General features: G+C 39.4%; 2 protein-coding genes across 5 annotated transcripts in view; one reads left to right on the forward strand and one right to left on the reverse strand.

Annotated features, from left to right (window-relative positions):
- The window catches only part of LOC138003595 (uncharacterized), a 27,470-nt gene extending 23,380 nt beyond the window's left edge, over positions 1–4,090 (forward strand). Inside the window, exons 4-6 of one of the 2 annotated variants that reach the window (XM_068849739.1) lie at positions 1,227–1,319; positions 1,446–1,662; positions 1,944–4,090. In XM_068849739.1, the coding sequence (XP_068705840.1) occupies positions 1,260–1,319; positions 1,446–1,662; positions 1,944–3,547 (1,881 nt within the window). In that variant the 5' untranslated portion in view covers positions 1,227–1,259 and the 3' untranslated portion in view covers positions 3,548–4,090. The remainder of the gene's footprint in view (positions 1–1,226; positions 1,320–1,445; positions 1,663–1,943) is intronic. The other variant, XM_068849740.1, reaches the window with a different exon arrangement.
- Positions 1–14,751, reverse strand: part of LOC138003588 (uncharacterized) — a 61,169-nt gene extending 46,418 nt beyond the window's left edge. Inside the window, exons 1-4 of one of the 3 annotated variants that reach the window (XM_068849719.1) lie at positions 13,006–14,751; positions 8,633–10,278; positions 7,797–7,842; positions 5,224–5,292 (exon numbers count right to left, since the gene is read on the reverse strand). In XM_068849719.1, coding sequence (XP_068705820.1) covers positions 5,224–5,292; positions 7,797–7,842; positions 8,633–10,278; positions 13,006–14,194 — 2,950 coding nt within the window. In that variant the 5' untranslated portion in view covers positions 14,195–14,751. The remainder of the gene's footprint in view (positions 1–5,223; positions 5,293–7,796; positions 7,843–8,632; positions 10,279–13,005) is intronic. The other 2 variants (XM_068849720.1, XM_068849721.1) reach the window with 2 other exon arrangements.
- Between the last annotated feature and the right edge of the window lie 5,249 nt (positions 14,752–20,000).

Consider the following 20,000-nt stretch of genomic DNA (forward strand, 5'->3'; position numbering starts at 1 on the left):
CTCTTTCTGAAAACTCTGTATCAATAGTTATTTGCTTTTTCATCAATATTTGTTTTGCATAAAGCAAGCTAACAAGATCTGTACCTTGCTGAGTTCGCATTTGTTAGAGTTAGTAGTATTTTCGGTCCGATGCTTCTGTTTTCTGAGGGAAATGTTGTCTTGGTCTCCCATCCAAACACTAACCCCGCCCGGCAGGGCTTAACTTCAGTGAACTTTAGTATTAGAAAGCTGTCAGATGCTCAGAGGGCACACTTGTGGTAAACAGAAGTTGTGAGGGAACTTGAAAATTATCAACATGTCAGCCCAGAAGCCAATGTTTCTCGCTTCTCCTTTATTTGTTGTTCTTCAGAGACTGGAATGCTGTATTTCAATACCACACAATTCAGTGCCTTCTGATTTTCTGTAGCACGTACCACAGGCAACCCAGTGTATGCTTCACAGAAGCATCTCGTTTCTTGTTAAAACTCGGAGGCTTTTTTTTTTTTGGCCTTGTGTATTGATAATGATAAATAGCTCGGACGCAAATGATGCTACTCGGGCCACAAATAAACTATATGGCCTCCCAAAGTTACGTGATTGTCCTATTGGCGACGAGCTTGAATGATCGTGTCAGCAGAATAAATAAATAGCACCATTTACGGCCGTACAATGGGAGCTCGATTAGGGTGTGTTAGATTGGCTTCCAACTACAGTGCGTTCGATTGGCTTTATTCAGAATTTCGAATTGACAGAATAGCCAGAAAATTCTTATATCAAGGTAAATTTGTGGCGATATTTCCTTTCACGAAAATCTGAAAATATCTAGTCACTGTATTCCAATAACTAAATATCTCAAGGCGGTATCTTGGGCTCCATGATCTCGAAGGAATATGGAATGAGAACAATCGATCGAATCCTTTTAAGTCTCAGTGTGAAGAGTTCTTGTTGCTTTATACACCTTGTTCGAACATGTATTGACAAGGCAGTGGTTGTAGTCAGATAACTGTCGCTATTTAAACTTTTGTCAAGCTACAGTGTAAGTGTGCGTGAGATCATGTTATGCTCTCGCCTTTATATTCAATTAGCGGTTCAGTACTTGACATTGGATTTTGATTTATGTTGTTGTTAGTATGACTGCTTGGGTGAAATGTTGATCAGTTGAGTTTCAGACTAAAGGTAGATTTTGAAATACTTAAGAGTTAACTATGACCAGAAGCTGAGTTGATGCAAATTGCTTGCCATTTAAGGTTTTCTGTTTGTGGCGGGATATTGCTAAAACGATGAGGGAAAAAGTGTTTGATGATGACATGGAAGAAGAAATAGACGTTTTTGACTTAGAGGTTAGTGCACTGGTATATCTCTTGTACCAGTTGGTTTGCAAGATATTCCTTCTTGAAGGCGGCTTACCTCAGTTCTTGTGCATAGTAGAAACAGTCCTTTCACTATTACCATCCTCTCTTCTACAGTGCAAGGAGTGGGGATTTTCCTTGAGGGACCTTTTTGGACTCGGCCTTGGTACTGGTGATTATGGCCATTTGACAGTTGAACACGCGTCAATGTTGCTTAGGAATTTCCGATCTCTGCGACACTACAGCAACCAAGGGTTTGAGGCGGCGCACAAGCTACAAAAACAGATCTTTAGCAGAGCTACGAACCACGATGGTAGTGGTGAAGCTACTTCATGTTAGTTTATAGTGCAATTTTAGTGTTGTTGTTGTTGTTTTTATCTGGTTATCATTTGCTTAGTTCACGCCTTAACCTTAAATTTCAAGGAAATGTTGGAACCGTTCAGCTTTACTATTAAGAGCGTTTCTTAAGTGAAAGATAAAATGTGTCACGATAACGTTGTTCGGAGGGTACCTTTTTCACCTTGGCCGGGTTCCTAGTCATCTGTTTGTGATTCACGTTCAGGCCAGATTTTCTTAGCTTACAATTGTTTTCTTTTTTTTTTTTTGTTTGCTTAGTGGACCAGATTTTAACGTCCCACTACGATATGAGCAAGCCCAAAATTCGACGCTCTTTATTTACACCATGTAAAAGAAAATGTATGGAAGCACCACTTCAAAATCTTTCTTCTGTAAAGCGAAAAGCATCTTCAACTCCAAGTAGTCCACTGCTATTGTCTCCCACGCTTCCTTCTACTCCACGGTCAAACACAAGTCATACGGTGCCGTCAAAACCGTCAGGTAGAAAGTTGCCTTTATCAGACACGTTGGAATTCTCAGCCACTACTTCACCACCATCAGTCGCAAGTGGACAAATTCCGTCAGCTAGTACACTGCCATCAGACTCGAGTGATTTTCTGGCGTCGACATTATCCGCCACCATTTTACCGCCATCAGATATGAGGAGGTTACCCTCTTCGCCACCCCTGGCAGCCAATACTATGCAAGGAACAAAGCCGCGTCAGTTCCCACTATCGATTCCCTCTGATCCTGAGAACGTCATGCTACATTCCAGTAGCTTACCATCATTTTCTCGTGTGTTCTCTTCTACGTGTCCAAGAGAGATAATTTTGACAAATCCCCTCCCCCCTGTCGATCGCAGTATCACCGCACAACAAAACACGCTGATGAGAGTTCCTGGTGATTTCGTTTTTACTGACGTAACAGAGCTCAAAACCCGTCCACCAGCATCCGTTGTCCATGCAGCAGTGAATCTCATAAGACAAGAAAAGAAGTTCAGTGATGAGAGTGGGAAGCCAATAGATCTTGATATTGAAGATGAAGCAACAGGTATCGCCATTGGTCAACTGGGAATTTTCTCCAGAACCGGTCTAGGACACCTTGAATGGTTAGGGGAAATTGCTGAAATGCAGCTCAGTGTTAAAGAAGAAGAAAAGTGGTTGATGCAGTCTCCCGACGACTTGGACAATGAAACAAGAGAGAAATGCCTTCACGTCTTGAAGAAATGTCCTCTTAACTATTTGGTCGCCTCAGAGGGCAAATGTTCCGTGACTGTAAGGGCATTCAGTAATCTTTGTTTGGAGAGATATATTGACGACTCTGTTATTGACACAACGATTGCAAGATTACATCGGCAATCTACTTGCAAAGAAGGTGTGCTGTGCCTCCCAGCTCATACCATGACCTGGCTCGATACTGGTGATAAGAAATTCATCCACGAGTGTTTTAAAGAGAGGCTGGTTGAAGTCAACCCTGAAAAACTTAGCTTGGTTCTCGTTCCTGTTAACTTGAGTGGCACACACTGGGGACTTTTGGTAATTGATGTTCGACTCAAGGAGGTGTACTTTGACGACGGACTTCGGTGGACCTTTTCAAACATGTCCTGTGTCCTTCAGATCGTAAGAGAGCTTCATTTTGTGTTCCCTGGGTGTGATCATTTTTCCTTAAGGCACTGGCTTATGTTGAAGACATTTAAACGATTCGGAATGCCGAGACAACCAGGTGGTGGACAAGTTATCGGAAGTGGTAGCTGTGGTGTTGGAGTTATTTTGTCGGTCAAAGACTTTATTATGTCAGGCCTACCTTTTCGACCCTCATGGACTTTCAACGAAATGACTGTTCATAGGAAGAACATAATGAAATTACTTTTATCGTCACAATAATTAATTGCGCAAAATTCTTTCTTATTTTGTTTTTGTTTCTTGTTTTGTTTTCTTTACGGTTGCGTGTACGTTTCGCAACGCAGCATCCGTTTCCTCAAGATTTGCAAGTTTCCGCAAGTTTCCTCCGTCCTCCCAGACCAAATTTAAAAAATGAAGACCCAGTTCTCTCTGTCGACTGGAACTTGAAAATCTGTTCACTTTCCTTCAGTAACTTAGGACACAAATTTAAGAGGTTTTGAATACAAATTGCCGATCCGCATGTTTTATAGAAATAGTAAACCTAGAAATTTAGAATTGCAGAATCGCTATCGTTTCTTATGTAAAACTGAAGAGGAATCCCTCGAGCATTTAATGTGTTACTGTAAATCAGTTGAGGTCTTGAACCTGGGAAGAGGTTTTATCTTGGCTGGCTATCCCTAAATTAAAATGAGCATAAAATGCTACATTCGCGTATCTTTTGTTCGAGAAATTCAGTATTGATAATTAATCATGTTATTAAGCTTGGAATATTATTTATCTGTAGGTTATAATAAAAAACCATCATTGGAAGTGTTGCATGTTTCCGTTCTTTCGATGGGTAAAGGTATTATTGACTGTCTCTGAAAGGATTATTTATTATTTTATTAGTTGCCATCTTTTTGAGCAACATCGCAGTATCTTATCAGTGCCATAATCTTTTTCCCTTCCCCAAATAATTAGATAAGCATTATATACCATAGAAATTTGGATAAACTGACCCTTTCAATGCCTTTCTCCTAAAATTACGGCAAGACTCCCCTGTCATGTTAATAATTTACGTGACTGTACTGATAGTTTTCAGAACTTGCCGAGGTTAATACGTTTATAAGGTATGGAACGTAACAAGTCCCTTCAAGTTTAAGGTTATATCTTAACGTGATGATTACACTTTCATGATCATTTAGCATTGAGTGCTGGAATATTAATTTCTCGCTCGCTGTGTGAACTATTGTAGCGTGAGCAAAACATTTTCGCAATGGACATTTATATATTTCACTTCAATCACTTGTAAATCTTTTTTTAAGATTATTTGCCCCTCAAAGGACGAAACTTTTCCGTACTTGCGATGTTTCTTGAAGCGGGCAAAAAGGGAAACATTGCCAGAAATAATGTTTTTGTGTAACATTTTCCCTCGTTTGCACTTCAGTCCCAAGCAAAGTGATGATTGACTTAATTTCCAACGATCGTGACGTCCTACGGTAGACACCTTCCATAAGCAAATCTTAACTTCAATACCGCATTATGTCCTGGAACACAAAAATCGCTTTTATGGGATCACAGTGTGATCGCATCTGTTATGTTGCAAGTCGTCCTTTTTTAGCCGAAATGTTTGTCTTAAATATTCGACCAAATAATTCCAACTTCTGTTAAAGGATCGTCACTATCCCACGGTAAATCGCATTGTCCTCGTACATCAACGTCATGTTTGAAAGTAGAATTTTAATTAAAATCTGACAAAAAAATATTTCAAGCTAGAGGATTAAAACACCTTTTACCTTGTAAGTGTCAGTGAAAGAGTTATTAATTATATAATCCTGAGGGATTCAATTACATTGGAATGCTACAAGCAACTGGGCACCCCTCTGAGATACGAGGCATATTGCCTCCTATCTCCGCGGGATACCGAGGTACTGTTTGGGTTGTTAAGGGCGTCTGGCTCGTTATAAAGTCATCTTTCTCTCTACTGGCACTCCCTTGTGTCTTGGCGGCTTCTTTAAACAAGGGTGCTTGGGGTTATCACATAAAGGAAAGCAAGGTATGAAAGATAAATAAACAATCAAGAACGACTAATTGGCCATTTTACAATAAAATTTGTGCGTACAATTACTTGACCTTTTAATAAAGTCGACTTGGTTTTTATACAGATCTTACTGCTATTCCTGTGTAAATCTGAGCCAGTTAGCCAGTTAGCATGAGAAAAGCCTAATTTAGTATTGGTATCACATGATTTCGAGTGCAATTTGGAATAACCAAAAAAATCATGCAATTACACCATAGTTAAGAAAATCTGGTAACCCATCGGCGTAACCCATGACGTCATCGACCGTCGATCCGTACGTGCGTCCACCCCTCCATGTATGCCAATGTGACCGGTATGTGGCTCTGCTCAGGCTTCGAGTACTTGTGCCCAACATGGTGGCCATATACACCAGCATACATCTTTGATATTTGACATGCACGTTATAGTCAATTGACACCTGTCAAAATACTTACAATGAATTTAACAGATTTTCTCTCGATCAGAAGCACGTGTCGACAACAAAAGCGTTCCCTCTAAAAGCTCCAACACGAGTACAGTAAACGCAAAGATCAAAGGTGATATTATTTTCGGTTGTTAGATTGTTCTCGAAAATTCTCTGCATGCGAATAATAAGGCGAAGTCAAAATTTCCTAAACACTGTTTGGAGTTATCAAAATAGAGAAATCACCAGAAAATCAAGAAAATAGCTAATCAATGACATCAAACAAACAAAGTCCAATAAAGTTCACAAGTTAAGGGAAACTCGCGTGACCGCCGTTACAATATCAAACTGGGTTTTCCTCAACACTATCACGCTCATCAAAATCTCTGTGCAGTTAGTTAGCTGTCTTTTATGACATCTGTTGGTCGTGAATATGCTACTGTGGTTCTATGCACGTTTTCCGTTTCCTTACTTTGTACCCAGAGGCAATCATCAGTAACACTGAGCAAATGCCCTGAAATACCAAGACCATTGTTACTCAGCCACATGACCATAATCAAGCTTAAAAGCCGCGATTATCCGATGGCAGACTTTAGAAAAAATATCAATTGTCAATGTACCTTTTTCCCACGACAATCCGTAGGAAGCCTACTCACAAATACAAATTGTAAAAATGGGCTTTTCGCCAGTTTTTAGCGTTGCCAAAATGACCTTGAGTAAGCACTCTCCAATGTAACAACGGCATTTAAAAAATTTATCAACCGTCTCTCTTAATAGAGAATACATATAATTCCGAGTAAATGCATTGTGTCTATAATACAGGCAACAAATGCAGAGAAACGTTTACTTATAATATTTCGATATAAATCTATATCATCTTCAAACTGAGGTGACCAACAAGTAGCAGAAATTTAAAGATTGTTGGGGTTCGGTTGTATTCCATTCTTCGTCTGCTTTTCCGCGGGTAGGTTTTGAAACTCCTCGAGGCGAGCACGAATTTTCTTTTCTTTTCGTTTGACATAATTACTAGACATTACACTAATTTTGAAAGTTTTGTCCCATGGCGACACAAGATTTGTTTGGTTAGAGCATTGATCGTACACCGAATCTGCACTCCTGACAAAATTAAAACCGAGCTCAAGCTAATAAGAAAGTTATCGTGGAATGGTTTCCCTAAACGTATTGCGAACTTAATTGATCGCTTTACTACGAACGCACAGAATAGGGCTCTAGATCACAGTACCAACTACACCTGCCAAAACGACCAGGGCTCAACTATCTGGCTTACCATCCCATTCGTCGGTGACCTAACACCACGGCTTGTTAAAAAACTTAAGCGCAAGCTTCGGACATCCAAATAAAACAGACGACCGCCATTAAGTCAATCTAATGTTGTATATGAATTCACTTGCCCTGGTTGCAATTCTTTGTACATCGGCAAAACGAACAAAACTCTGTTTGTCCGCACACAAGAACATGCGCTTACGGACAAAGAAAGCGCTATATACAAACATCTGCGCCATTGTGACCAGATCAAACACATACAAGGTTTATACAACTTACCGGACACTTTTATCAACGAGAATAACCCACCTTCTGCTGCAATGAACAAAGAACTTCTCACCCAAACCGTGCGTGGTAACACAATAATAGGAATCTACGAAGCTTACCACATCAAGCGTTCAGCACCTTCCTTGAACATTGCTTTAAAAGCCAGTAGAGAACTTTGCCTATTCTCTTGATAGTATCGTCTTTGTTTTGCATTTTCACGTGCTTGATAATGCTAATGTACCATCTATAGTATTTAAATTTCTGCTACTTGTTGGTCACCTCAGTCTGAAGATGATACAGATTTACATCAAAATGTTACAAGTAAACGTTTCTCTGTATTTGTTGCCTGTATTATAGACACAATGAATTTACTCGGAATTACATTTAGTCTCTATCTTTTAAAATTATCAGCAGGTAATGGATTCTTTCTTTAACATGGTCTTTCAAGTGGTACGCAATACTAACAAGAAAAAATATTCCAAAATGTAAAGGAATACCTTTGGGTCCCAAGGTGACTGCTTTTTTCCCGGTGTTTATGAATTTCTGTCAAAATGAAGAATGTGTGAACCCGAAATATAGGCAACAAATTATTTAAATTATTGTACAATATACTCTTTAACGCGAATCTAATTTGCTGAGAGCCTCCAGTTAATCATGGGAATTAGTGCAATCTCTTGACAAATGGACTAGCTGTCAACAATTTATCACATTAATATGCAAGATGCGTGCGCAATACACAATGTTCAACTGCAATGTACGCTGGTCGACCTTTTCTATCATTTTGTTGAAGTATTGTTTTCTCCAACCAATGTATATTAAAACAACTTTTGAACGAGGTTTTTGTGGTATCTAAATAACCACGGCCTCGTCAAGTTAGATCAGCTTCGGCGAAAACTCGCCTCAATGTTGATTATTCCGGATATTACAATAACATAATACAAACACTGATTATTCACGAAGTAAAACTAATTAATGTCACACAAATTTCGCGCTCGAACTAGCAGTTAAACAGAGCCAAAGTGGATTTCGTCTGCAGCAATGTTGAAAAAGCACTAATGTTCTTGCCCTTGTGCACACTGCCGCTGCCCTTATGCAGGCTCCCGTTGGTGCTACATTTTTTCATGGCTTCGTGGTAAAGCAGAGTGTTTTCCACAGCCACAAAGTTCAAATCAGGGTTTTCGATTAAGAAAAAGTGCTCATTACTTCGGTTTAGCAATTTTGCATTTCCCTGCTTCGAAAAAGTCGGTCCATGTGCGCCCAAATAACTAGACCAAAAGATTCTGGGTAGGCTTTAAATTCATTGTCTTTCTACTACTATAGAAAACTAACTAACCTGCAAGACATCTTGATAGCGATGGTTTCTTTCATAATCTCCCGCCGATGAAGCCAAAGCTTTGATGTCACGGAGAAACCTCTTTATCTCCTGTTGGTCCATTTCTTCGCACTTTCTCGTCCACAGCTCTTCATAAAATAATAAGGCTTCCTCTGCGTACTTTCTGTGAAGCTCCTTTTCGTTGAGGTCTAAGCACAGTTGAAGGATACCTCTTATTGTTCTTTCTCTGGCTGGGCATGAGCTCATCGTCTCCGTTGTTTCGTCAATGCCTTCCCTTTGTTCCCACTGTGCTCGCCAGGAAGTCAGAAGGGTTTTTCGGAATTCGGTAAGACTCTCTCTTTCATCCAAGTCTCCATACAGTTGTTCTACTTTACTTCTGAGGGTTTCTTTCTCATTTCCTTCCTCACCGACAAAGCTTGCCTTGAAAAGAACTTTCTTGTTCAAATTTAACTTGAGTCTTGCGAGCTTTGAATGATTCTCGTGCATGTCAAGTCGAATGCAGAGCTCAAGTATCTTGTCCAATAGCTTACCTCTATTATTTAACATTTCGTTGAGCGTTCTACGGTCCGTTGCCGCATCGAACGTTGTACAAAAATCTATTTCGGTTTCATCCACGAATCCATCATAAAACCACAATTCCTCTTTTTCATATTCGTGATGTACATCTCTCTCTCCTTCAATATCTCCCAAAAGCTCCACTATAGCGTCAATAATGAGTCTGTTGCTCTCAGTAAAGCCAAACCTCGAACTGTCTCTCTCCTCTTTCCAGAAACGCTGACAAAACGCCAAAGCCTCTTTCTTAAACTCCGTCTTCTGACTATCATCCGCCATCAAATAAATGATACTGTCAATAAGCATTTTCCAAACCTCGCTATGGTTCCCCGGTTTCAGTGATTTCTCCATTTCCCAAGCATTCCGGAACAAATTTAACGCTTTTTCAGGCTCTTGCAGGTTTGCCTGAATAACGCCTTGCTGGAAAATGCTTCGCACTGTATCCGGATGATCTCCAAGACGTTTCCTTCGTATTTCAAAGGCCTTGTCAGCTGGTTTCCTCGCTTCCTTGTATTTTCTTTGACACAGATAAGAATTCGCAAGATTCCTGTAGAAATCGGCTTCGTCCTCATAACCTGACATTCCAAGCTCTTCTAAAAGCCTGATTGCCTCTTTGTAGTATTCAACGGCCTTATCGTAATTGCCTTGACCATGATAAACAGTGCCTATTTGATTTTTGTAAACCGGCAAGCTATAACGATACTTACCACTCCTCAACTCTTTTTCTGTCATCTTTAGAGCCTTGGTGTAAAACTCAAGGGCCTTGGTGAGATCTTTGAGGCCGCAATAGCAATTACCCATTGCGTTATAACACCTGGTAAGGATGTCATTAACTTGTGGCTGCTTTTCCATAAGGTCTAAAGATAACTGCAAGCAATCCAGTGCTTTCTTAAAATCAGATTTCTTATAATAGATTTCGCCTTCGAAATACGAGTGCAACCCTTGGGTCAGCGTGAAATTCTCCGTAGTTGTATCTTGAACTTTCCCAAGAGAATTAGCTGCTTGTTCCAACACTTTAAAAGCCTCACTAGGCCCGTCTTGGTCCCGGACATACAAGGATTCCCAACACTTTAAATGAGCACGAAAGAGTGAGCCTGCAGTGGAGACGCAAAGAGTCATACAAACATCACATAAAAGATTCAAGGAAATCACCTTTGGACAACAAATGCTGGTCAAAAACATCGATAATGGAACGATAGTTGTCCAGTAAGAAAAAAAATGTATGTCCATTGACACAGACTGATCAATTAACCTAGCAGTTCTTTCAAGATATGGTCGGTGGTGACAATCACTGAAACCTTATCAAAACCGCAACCAAGTTACCTCACTTATAGGTCCAGAAATGAATATCCAGTTTTGATATCTAACACAAAGTGTCCCGTTCAATTTAAGCACTTTGCCACCGGTTTCTCACAATAAGAGAAGTGTTAGTGATTTCAGATGATGATCAGCGTTTGGGAGTCACTTTCAGCCGTTAATTGTCTGTATTCCAAGACACGAGTGATGATAAAATCGCAGAGAAGAACAAGGAAACACTTAATGATGATTATCAAGACCGGCTTGCATTTAATTACGTGTATTTCTGGAAATAACTGTTTTACCTCGCTCTTAAAATCAAAATTCGAATGGGTATTCTACAATCATTTGCAAGGGGCAATTAAAGCATATCATCGGGAGAAATGCCTATTGTTCTCAGGACATTTACTTACAGTTCAAGAAACGTCTTAGGACTGTCACATTGCTCGTTATTATTCATAGACGCGCAAGAAGCACGCATTTCATTGGTTGCTATGTACGCGCGGCAATGCTCATTAGTATGTAGTAGGCGGTCAATACAAACAATAGATACCGCCTGCTATTGTTTTCTCTTTTCTTTACTAAAATCACACATTTGCGCGCAAAACCTGTAAACGAAACAAAAAGATGTAAAGTTTGCCAGTGCAATTATTTTATGCATACGTTTGGATTGATTTCGTTCAGTAAAGGAATATAGAATATCCTTGTTTGGTTATTTGCAATTAGAGGGACAGGGTATATTAGCATGTTGCGATCGCGCAACAAAGAAAAAATGCTCGTGCTTTAAACGTACCAAGCACCGTTAACTTATCAACCACTTTATACGAGCTGGGAATTGTAGCGATTGTGAAATCAAAGAGAGTAAATTCTTTTATGCATGCATGGACTACTAAGATACATGAATTTTGGATTCAGTGTTAATGATTTCTTTTTAAGAAAATGAAACGATTTAACTCTGTAATGACCTTTCTAAACTACATTCCCACAAAATTTTAAAAATTACTTGAAAAACACACTTTATCTGGGATCATGGATCTGTGTTACATTATTAATAAGCAGTTCCTTTTGTCGAAAACGCACTATAATTTGTCAAACAAACCCTATCCATTTAATTATTGTAATTAAATTATTTTTTACGCCAAAAACAATTATTCAAATCGGTTGAAAATGTCGTAAAAGCCAACGTGTGCCTTTTATCCCTAGCGCCTAAACACCATTACATGTATGATGACATTGTAGGAAAATCCCATTTTCCTCTATGTCTGCTTTACAGTGAATACAAAGAAGTAAAAAAATTCAACTGGTTTGCCACTTTCCAAATTCAGTAATTAACATTATTATTATTATTCCAAGAGGCGCGTAGTGCTTAGTTGGCTATAATAATCTCATATCCAACAAACGCGAGTGAAATAATTGTTTTATCAAAAACGCCCAAAAATTATGGATAAATCTTCCCTACTTCAGTAACTGATACTGTGGAGCATGGAATAATATCTCAAATACCATGATGGCTAAAGCCAATCAAAACGCAACAAATGCATTATCCAATGAACTATCGTAGTTAAAAAAAAAAAGTACTAGTATATCCCAAGGATAGTAAACTACTACGGATAATTTGTTGTTTACCAGTCCGTAACAGAACATTTAGAGTTTAAGCTTACAATGCACCTATTAAATAGTAGTGATCTTCGCTTTCGACACTCAAAAGACGTACTATACAAAGTCCACTTGAAACTGAAAATTGAAATGGAGTTCTGGGTTGTCAAAAGAACTAGCTTGAGAATTCGTGTAATCAAATTCAATTGGGTAATTGAGCTTCATATTCCCATTGTGCACGCTGATGACGTCAGCAATCAAAGGCCTTCCAAAAAAATGATTTTCCTACGAGCGACTTCAGCGGTTTCATTTCACAAATTGGCAAAAACTTCCTCAAAATTTATAACATTATCAACAATGTAGTTTCTTTTCAATGTTGCGTAAAAATATTCCGCCACGCTTCAGCCATCTCGTGTTCTATTGGTCAGAAAACTGACAGGTGAATTCATCCGTGCAACTTAGTTTTATTTTCTGAATACATTATTTTCTGTTTGATTGCCTAATTTACAACAGGCCACAACCTTGCTTTGTGTTACTGAACTGAAATTTAACATTTAAACTACCACATTGAAAATGTGGCAAGCGTCCGTTCATCGTGATTTGAAGCAATTACGAAGTTTGAAGAGCACTTAGAAATATCTTTCAAGCAGTACAAACTTCCCGTGTGCTTTGAATCTTGAGGAACGCAGGTAGCTAGACGCATGAACCAACTGTTAAATGTTAAGTAGTAGAAAAATGTATCAGGATGCAATATAAATGTTCTAATTAAGAGTTGTTAAGTTTTTTAGATTATGTTAGAGTTCTGCCTTCTGGTTGCTGCGCAGAACATTCTCGCCGAAAGCGCGATGGATTATGGTCAAAAAAGCAAGCAAAGCCAGTGTAGTGTATTTGTTTGAAATTCCGATTAATTTGTATGATCTTTGTCTCACCTGACTTTCCGTCATCACTGCACATTTTCGCCCATGATTTGAAAAGCTCGCATTTCTTTTCATTTGACAACAAGGCATTGACTAGTGACACAATCAAGGCATTGTCACGAAATTCACCAGGTATGCTGAAAAACTCTGACTCCAAGGAAATGTCTATAGCAAACTCGTAGTTCGCACTGTCACTGGTAAACATCTTATACGCTTTAACATAGTCAGCATCTACAAATCCTGCTATGTCTCTCAGTTTAGACATAAAAATCTCATAAAAGTGCCCCTTTGCTTTGGTGTACGATTCAACGAAAAGTTCATCGTCCTTTATGCTATCTGCATACTTTTTCAACAGTGGATGAATGTCATACATCAATTCCTTTTCTTCTCTGTTCACAACGGAAATGATGGCACAGGTTTCTAGCCCCTCAAGCTGAGCCACAGTTTCTGGCACACTAATGCCAAGAACCTGTGCTGCTGTGGCGACAGAGAATGGGTCACAAAACAAAGAAAGTGAAACTGCTGATGCTTTCAGGCAGTCAGATGGTAGTGTGTTGAACATTTCATGGATCACAGATTTTTCACCATGACCAACTCCTTCCTCAAAACCATAAGCTTTTTCTTTGGCATCTTGAAGTTCTTCATGCTTGGACTTCGGTGTGTCCCCTTTCTCTTCAAAATCCCGGATAAATTTCTCAATTTCATTGATCAGGTCGCTGGGACGTTTCCTTTCCTGTTTCAAAATTGCTGCTAACCCTTTCAAGAGAAGAGGTTTCCCATTGCAGACACTAAGCAACTTCTCTTTTTGCACCATGTTAATGTCAGTAGGCTCGTCAGAAAGAAGGATTTTTTCCGAAAAATTATCTCCAAGTGGTTTCAGTTCATAATCCACCACATTGTTGACCTCATTCAATGGCGTCCTTGACGTCAAAAGTATCCTTAAAGCTCTCGTCTGCCTGTCTTTATAATATCCTATAAGCTTTTCTAAGAACTCCATAAACGATTTTTTTAAGTTCGTGCCTTCCTTCCCCTGTCCCGAGGTAAACTCTTCAACGTTGTCAAAAAGAAAAAGCACAGGCAACCCCTCGCTTTCTTCAAAAGCTTTCTTCAAGACTTTTCCCACTACAAAACTCATGTCTACGCATCCAACACGCACAGTAAGGGTTAGCCTTTTCGTGAGGCTAAAATATAGAGCTCTCATATCTTTTGCCTCTCTTAGATCGAAAATATAAGACTTTCCTCCACGCCATTTTGAGGAAATCTCTTGAGCAAGGGTTGTCTTTCCAACTCTTCCCGGGCCGTGCAAATTAACAACGGATGATTGCCCTGCTTCAAGTGTTGCTGTGATCCTCTTGAGATCGTCGTTCCTTCCTTGTAATTGTTTCTCCGGATCATACAGAAGCGGATGTGAAGCTATAAAGTTTCAATAGTCTCACTGATTTCCTCCTTGTTGCTGGATTTTGAAGCGACAAAATCTTTGACGAGAGCGAGTTTTCTATTCGAGACATAACCAAGCTCTTGTAGACGTCTGAGACATGACAAAAGATCTTCGTTTTGAAGAGAGTAAAAGTGTTTCCCAAAAATGCTCTTCGACAACTTCACAACCTCCGCTGATTCTAGAGGAGAAAACTTATTGGAGATGTCTCGAAAGAGTTGGTTTAACGTGAAGGAATGAACAACTGTGGACGCCATATTTAAATTAGGAGCTGCACAACGCGAATGTTGTCGCCCCTCGAGTCTTCCTTTCTTATTGCGCATGCAGTCTCAAAAGGCGAGAAAGCAAGTTTGATTGGTTATTTTAAAAAGCATCAACGTGACCGGAAGTAAACAAGAGCAGAGGGATGGCGGAAAGTCCCACAGGGACTACGCCAAGAAAAAAAAATGCCATCCCCGTAAATGACAAACAACGCTCTAAAAGAGGATAAAATATAAAATAAACGGCTCCTGTAAGCCAGCTCATGGATTAATTGGATTCCTAAGGAGGTAAGGTGGGGGAGGGGTGAGTGGGAATGGGTTTCTGCCAGAGTAGTAGCAGGGAGCATAAGATTAGGGATGTGGGCTGTGGGCTTTGTTATAGCTTGTTGATAATGTATGTTGATATTGAATTAAGCCTTTTCTTCTCTTCTTTGAACAATCAGTTTATCCAATGTTAAAAGCGGCTATGTCGCGCAAAATGATGTAATTTCGTGACACCAAAGTTGCCGAAAAAGTAGAATGAGAGATTGCAATAACCACTTAAAACTGTTGAACAACATAAAACAAATACAGCAATAGGAACGAGAAGCATGGATGGACACAAATGAACAAGATTGACACAGATGCACTTAGGTAATCTTGCAAAAGAAGTCGGCACAACGTTTTTCAAGTTTATGGCAAATCGCTTGGATAAATGTCATTTCTTCTCAGAATCATCTTGTTCATGAAGTGACGATAATTTTATCAGTAAATGAATTCCACATTACCATTTTCAAGTTTTGAACTTGCGATTAACTAAAGATCCCCCCAAAACATGTGGCTCAGTTGGTTGAGCACTTGACTGCCATGTGGGAGGTCGTGAGTTCGACTCCGCCCGGACCAACACTCAGGGTCTTTAACGAACTGAGGAGAAAGTGCTGCCTTTGTAATTACATCCGCAAATCGTTAGACTTTCAAGTCTTCTCGCATAAGGACGATAAGCCGGAGGTCCCGTCTCACAAATAACTTCTATGTTCATTAGTTCCCTGTGGGACGTTAAAGAACCCACACACTATTCGAGAAGTGTAGGGGATGAAATTCCCGGTGTTGTGGCTGACCTATGTGTTCATATGAGTGGGTGGGTATAGCAGGTCCACATCAGCTGAATAGCTGCCATAATTTCAACCTGCTCAAACAAATAAAATAACAAACAAACAATAGCCCCTTTAAGTAAAACTCATCTAATATAACCGACGTTATTAGAAAGGAAAATTGATAAAAGCAGTAAATCCCTACTTTGGATAGGTTTTTCCACCAATATGGCATAGCTCCCCCACTTGATACGTAAACAACATACATGTACAACTCACATCCCCTCAATACACTATGACGTTGGCTCAAAGCGTCATCTTTTGAATCTCTTTACGTGGAAAATTGATGAACCAAATTAATTTTTATATTAAACATCATGAATTCCAACTTTATATCCATGAAACTATTTCGGATTAGATTTGTAAATAATTTGCTACTTTCTTGTAGATGATGTAAACAAAACAATGATCTAACAAATCAGTAAGAAGGCATCAATCACATTACACACTTATTCATACGCAGGAGATGTCCATGTACATTATTTATATAAATAAACATTTGAGAGGTACAGTTCAAGAAAGCCAAAGCCAGAGGATTAAATGAGTCCCTCTCAGGTCCTTGTTCCCTTAAAAGATTTGCTTGTGTTTTCTTGTTCCCAAAATTACTTTTAAACTTGTTCCAAGGGAACATAAATAATTTTAGGGATAAAAAAGCTGGAAACAAGTTTAAATTAAAAGTAATTTCAGGAACAAGGGAACACAATATATTTTGTCATTGTTCCCCTGTTCCCCAAAACCCCTGGGAGGGGCTATTAGATGGCTTCTGTCCAGGTTAAAAAAAAAAGATTATTATAAATAGAAAGGACGAATTTTACCACAATTGCTTCACAATCTCTCACAATCTGATTGGCAAATTTGCCGTTGTCAACAACAGTCTAAACAACGCTGCTCGAGTCTTACTCACGTCAATTTGTCACGCAATGTAATAGCCAATCAGTAATGCTCATTTTGGGATATAAACCAATCATATTGCGAGAAAACTATAGACAACGCTTGCCCTTTCTTTGAGTCATGATCTGAGTCACGCTCTGAAATAAACATTTTCTTTGGCGTTAAATATTGTGGTAAAAAACAAATCGAATGTGGTTCAGTGTTGTCTGTACTCTTATCGACAACAATATTCGTCATCACAATAGTCAAAATTTGTTGTGGACTATCTCGGCTGCACCTCATGAGTCCACAACATTTTGACCACTGTGATGACAAACGTTGTTGATAAGAATACAGACAACACTGAACTACGTTTAATTTTTTAATTTTATCTAGCTTATAATGCACCTATCAATGTTAAGCCCCGCGACAACATAATTAGCCAAAGGTAGGAAAAGCCCACACCCTGGCATAAGTTAAGGTAGCCAGAATAATACCCTTTAGACCTTGCTGCACACAATAAGAGTGCAATGTATGTACCACTCACCTTTCGTTCAGCCACCTCTCACGAACGTGGGAATTTCATTTGAACGCCTTCTGGGGAGTTATTTTCAGGCAACCTCGTTCCCAGGGCCTTTCCCTCACTAGTTGGGGAGGGAACAGCCTTGGGAACAAAGTTGATTTCCAAACCGGGTTGGTGTTATGTGTGTCACCTTGCTTTTATTATTGTTGATTTCCAAGCCTTCTTCATTGTCGAAGATGGTGGCCATGTCAAATTCCCCACCCTGGGATATGTCGTACAATCCAAATCCCCACCCTGGGGACAGACCTCACAGTCAAAGCCTCATGGGTAGCCCGACACCTCCCCCCCTCCCCCCACCCCCACCCTTCCTGGGGCTTAACATTGATAGGTGCATAAATACTAAGCAAAACACAAAACTGAATTTCAATCGTGTACTGCTGTACTAAGATGATGGCAATAAATTAACTAACAGTAAACCTGGGACAATCCCAACAAAATACGTGACTTTCAATAGAAATACTCATTCTCTGAATTACAATTTAGGCTTATAAAATATAGTTTTTAATATACATTAATTATCAAAGTATAAAATAATTATAGGGTTTATAGTACTTACGTACCAGTCCACAACAATAGCTCTTACACGATTTTGAAATTGGAGTAACTGCAGAATACCCCGCCACATCGAGTATCTTAAGAAGCTGGCTACGCGGTACGGGGAAAGAATTAAAGTCAAGATGGCGAAGTATCTTTACAAGCTGGCTACGCGGTACGCGGAAATAATTAAAGTCAACATGGCGAAGTATCTTTACAAGCTGGCTACGCGGTACGCGGAAAGAATTAAAGTCAAGGTGGCGAAGTATCTTTACAAGCTGGCTACGCGGTACGCGGAAAGAGTTAAAGTCAAGATGGTAAAGTATCTTAAGTAGCTGGCTACGCGGTACGCGGTACGTGGAAAATTAAAATTCCAGTGTACCCTAACCCTAACTGAACCGTAAAATGAAAGCTAAAATTTCAAACGACTGCTTAGGCTTAATCAGTAAACGAGTGCTATATTCTTCACACGGTCTTGCAAACGGCTTCACCATCGCTGTTCAACAAAATCGAAGCACAAGCAAATGTTGAAGTCATTTCCCCGGGCCTTGAGGACTATCTTGGAACAGCTTCGTTCCCTGTGAGCAAGTTTTATTGGTGCTCCCAGGGGAGCAATCTACACAGCGCCAATTGGTTCCTATATAACTCGCACGTGGTCTCTAGATGACACTTACTTAACAGAAGGAAAGGAATGTGGCTCGTCACAGTTTCAGCAGAGGTTCGTTGGGGAGGAAAGATTGCGTGACGAGCCAAAAGAATGTCTGCGCATAGGGCTAGAGGAACGAAGACTTGAGTCACGAAGCAAATTCAAATCAGGATGGGAAAGTCACGCAAGCAATAGTGCAAAGACCACATGCATGTTGAAAATATTGTGTTATGGACAAAAAAGGTTTTCGGCGTGAAAAATTGGTAAACAAAGAATGAAATAATGAGATTGAATAATGGAGTCCGCGACTCCGCATGTTTAGGAAAGGTTCAATGAGCCATTGCAATGCCAAGACAAGTAGTTGTAAACTGTGTATGAAATAAGTAAGTTTAATTCGCTTTCTTGCCAACCTTTCTACCGTGGGTGAAAGAGGCGTGTTACTATTTTATTTTCTTTCGTCTAACATGTAATCATGCAGCACAAGCAAATCAACGATTTTCACAAAGACTAAATAAATACACTTTGTATAAATTCTGTTACTCCTACAAGCATACACCAACTTTGTAATAGGTAAAATGTTATTTCATAGCCCCTTTAAATGAAACGAAAAATGGGCAGTGATTCTGTTGTTTGTTTCTTAAAGTTAAAATTTTCTTAAGCTTGTAGAGTTTATTCTATTTTTTCTTACGAACAATCATGCACTAGAAGGATGAATCTTCTTCGAAGATTTTGAAACGACTTAAGAGCTTCTGCCTGAGAGACCGGGGCAGACTTGGAAATGAAGGTCGGCCGATTTTGCTTAAAATTGGTACACAAAGTACTTATGTCGACTTATGTAATATGCCAAAGTTTCAGCTTCAACGACTTTTTTTTAGCCGAGTTCTGGATATCAGCCCCTCAGGGGTTCCCGGAGGCTGATTTTCAGTGCAATTTTGGCCACTTTTAAATCTCTTTTTTAGCAACATGAAATTAATTTCAGGCAAAAACAAAACCATCTTTGTAAAGCCCTATCCTTAGGCTTTTATGGGTGAGAACATTAGCTCATGGAAATTTTTCGCTAGCCTGTGGCTGTTATCACAACTTGGTCATATTTGAAGCATATGGGAAGCAACCGGAAATGGCCTGTTTTTCAGACCAAATATTTTCCATGCCCATGTTTTATATCTTGAGGTCTCAGTATCCCTGCAAAGTTCAGCCCTTAGTTTAGTAATATCAAGAAAAAAATACTAAGGTTGAGGCTTTTTACTAAGAAAAAAACTTACGAGAAGATGGCTAACCAGGCCACTTCCGGTTGAAGTTTCAACAAAGCGTGTCTGCAAAAATCAGCCATTTAATTTCGATTATCTTTTTTCCTTCCAAGTTATGGATAAAAGAGACTCTGAAGTTAATTGTCACCGAAAAGACTTGCCGTTAATAAGAAATTTTTATGTGATTGTTTTAGGACCGATCAGATAGTGGTCCCACAGCGGTTATAAATTTCTTGGAAGAAGTCTTGAAAATTACGGACAATAGAGCCGCTGCGAAAACTCTTTATTTACCTAACAACACA

The sequence above is a fragment of the Montipora foliosa genome, chromosome 5, assembly GCF_036669935.1.
Source record: "Montipora foliosa isolate CH-2021 chromosome 5, ASM3666993v2, whole genome shotgun sequence".
In the NCBI taxonomy this organism is placed as follows: Eukaryota; Metazoa; Cnidaria; class Anthozoa; order Scleractinia; family Acroporidae; genus Montipora; species Montipora foliosa.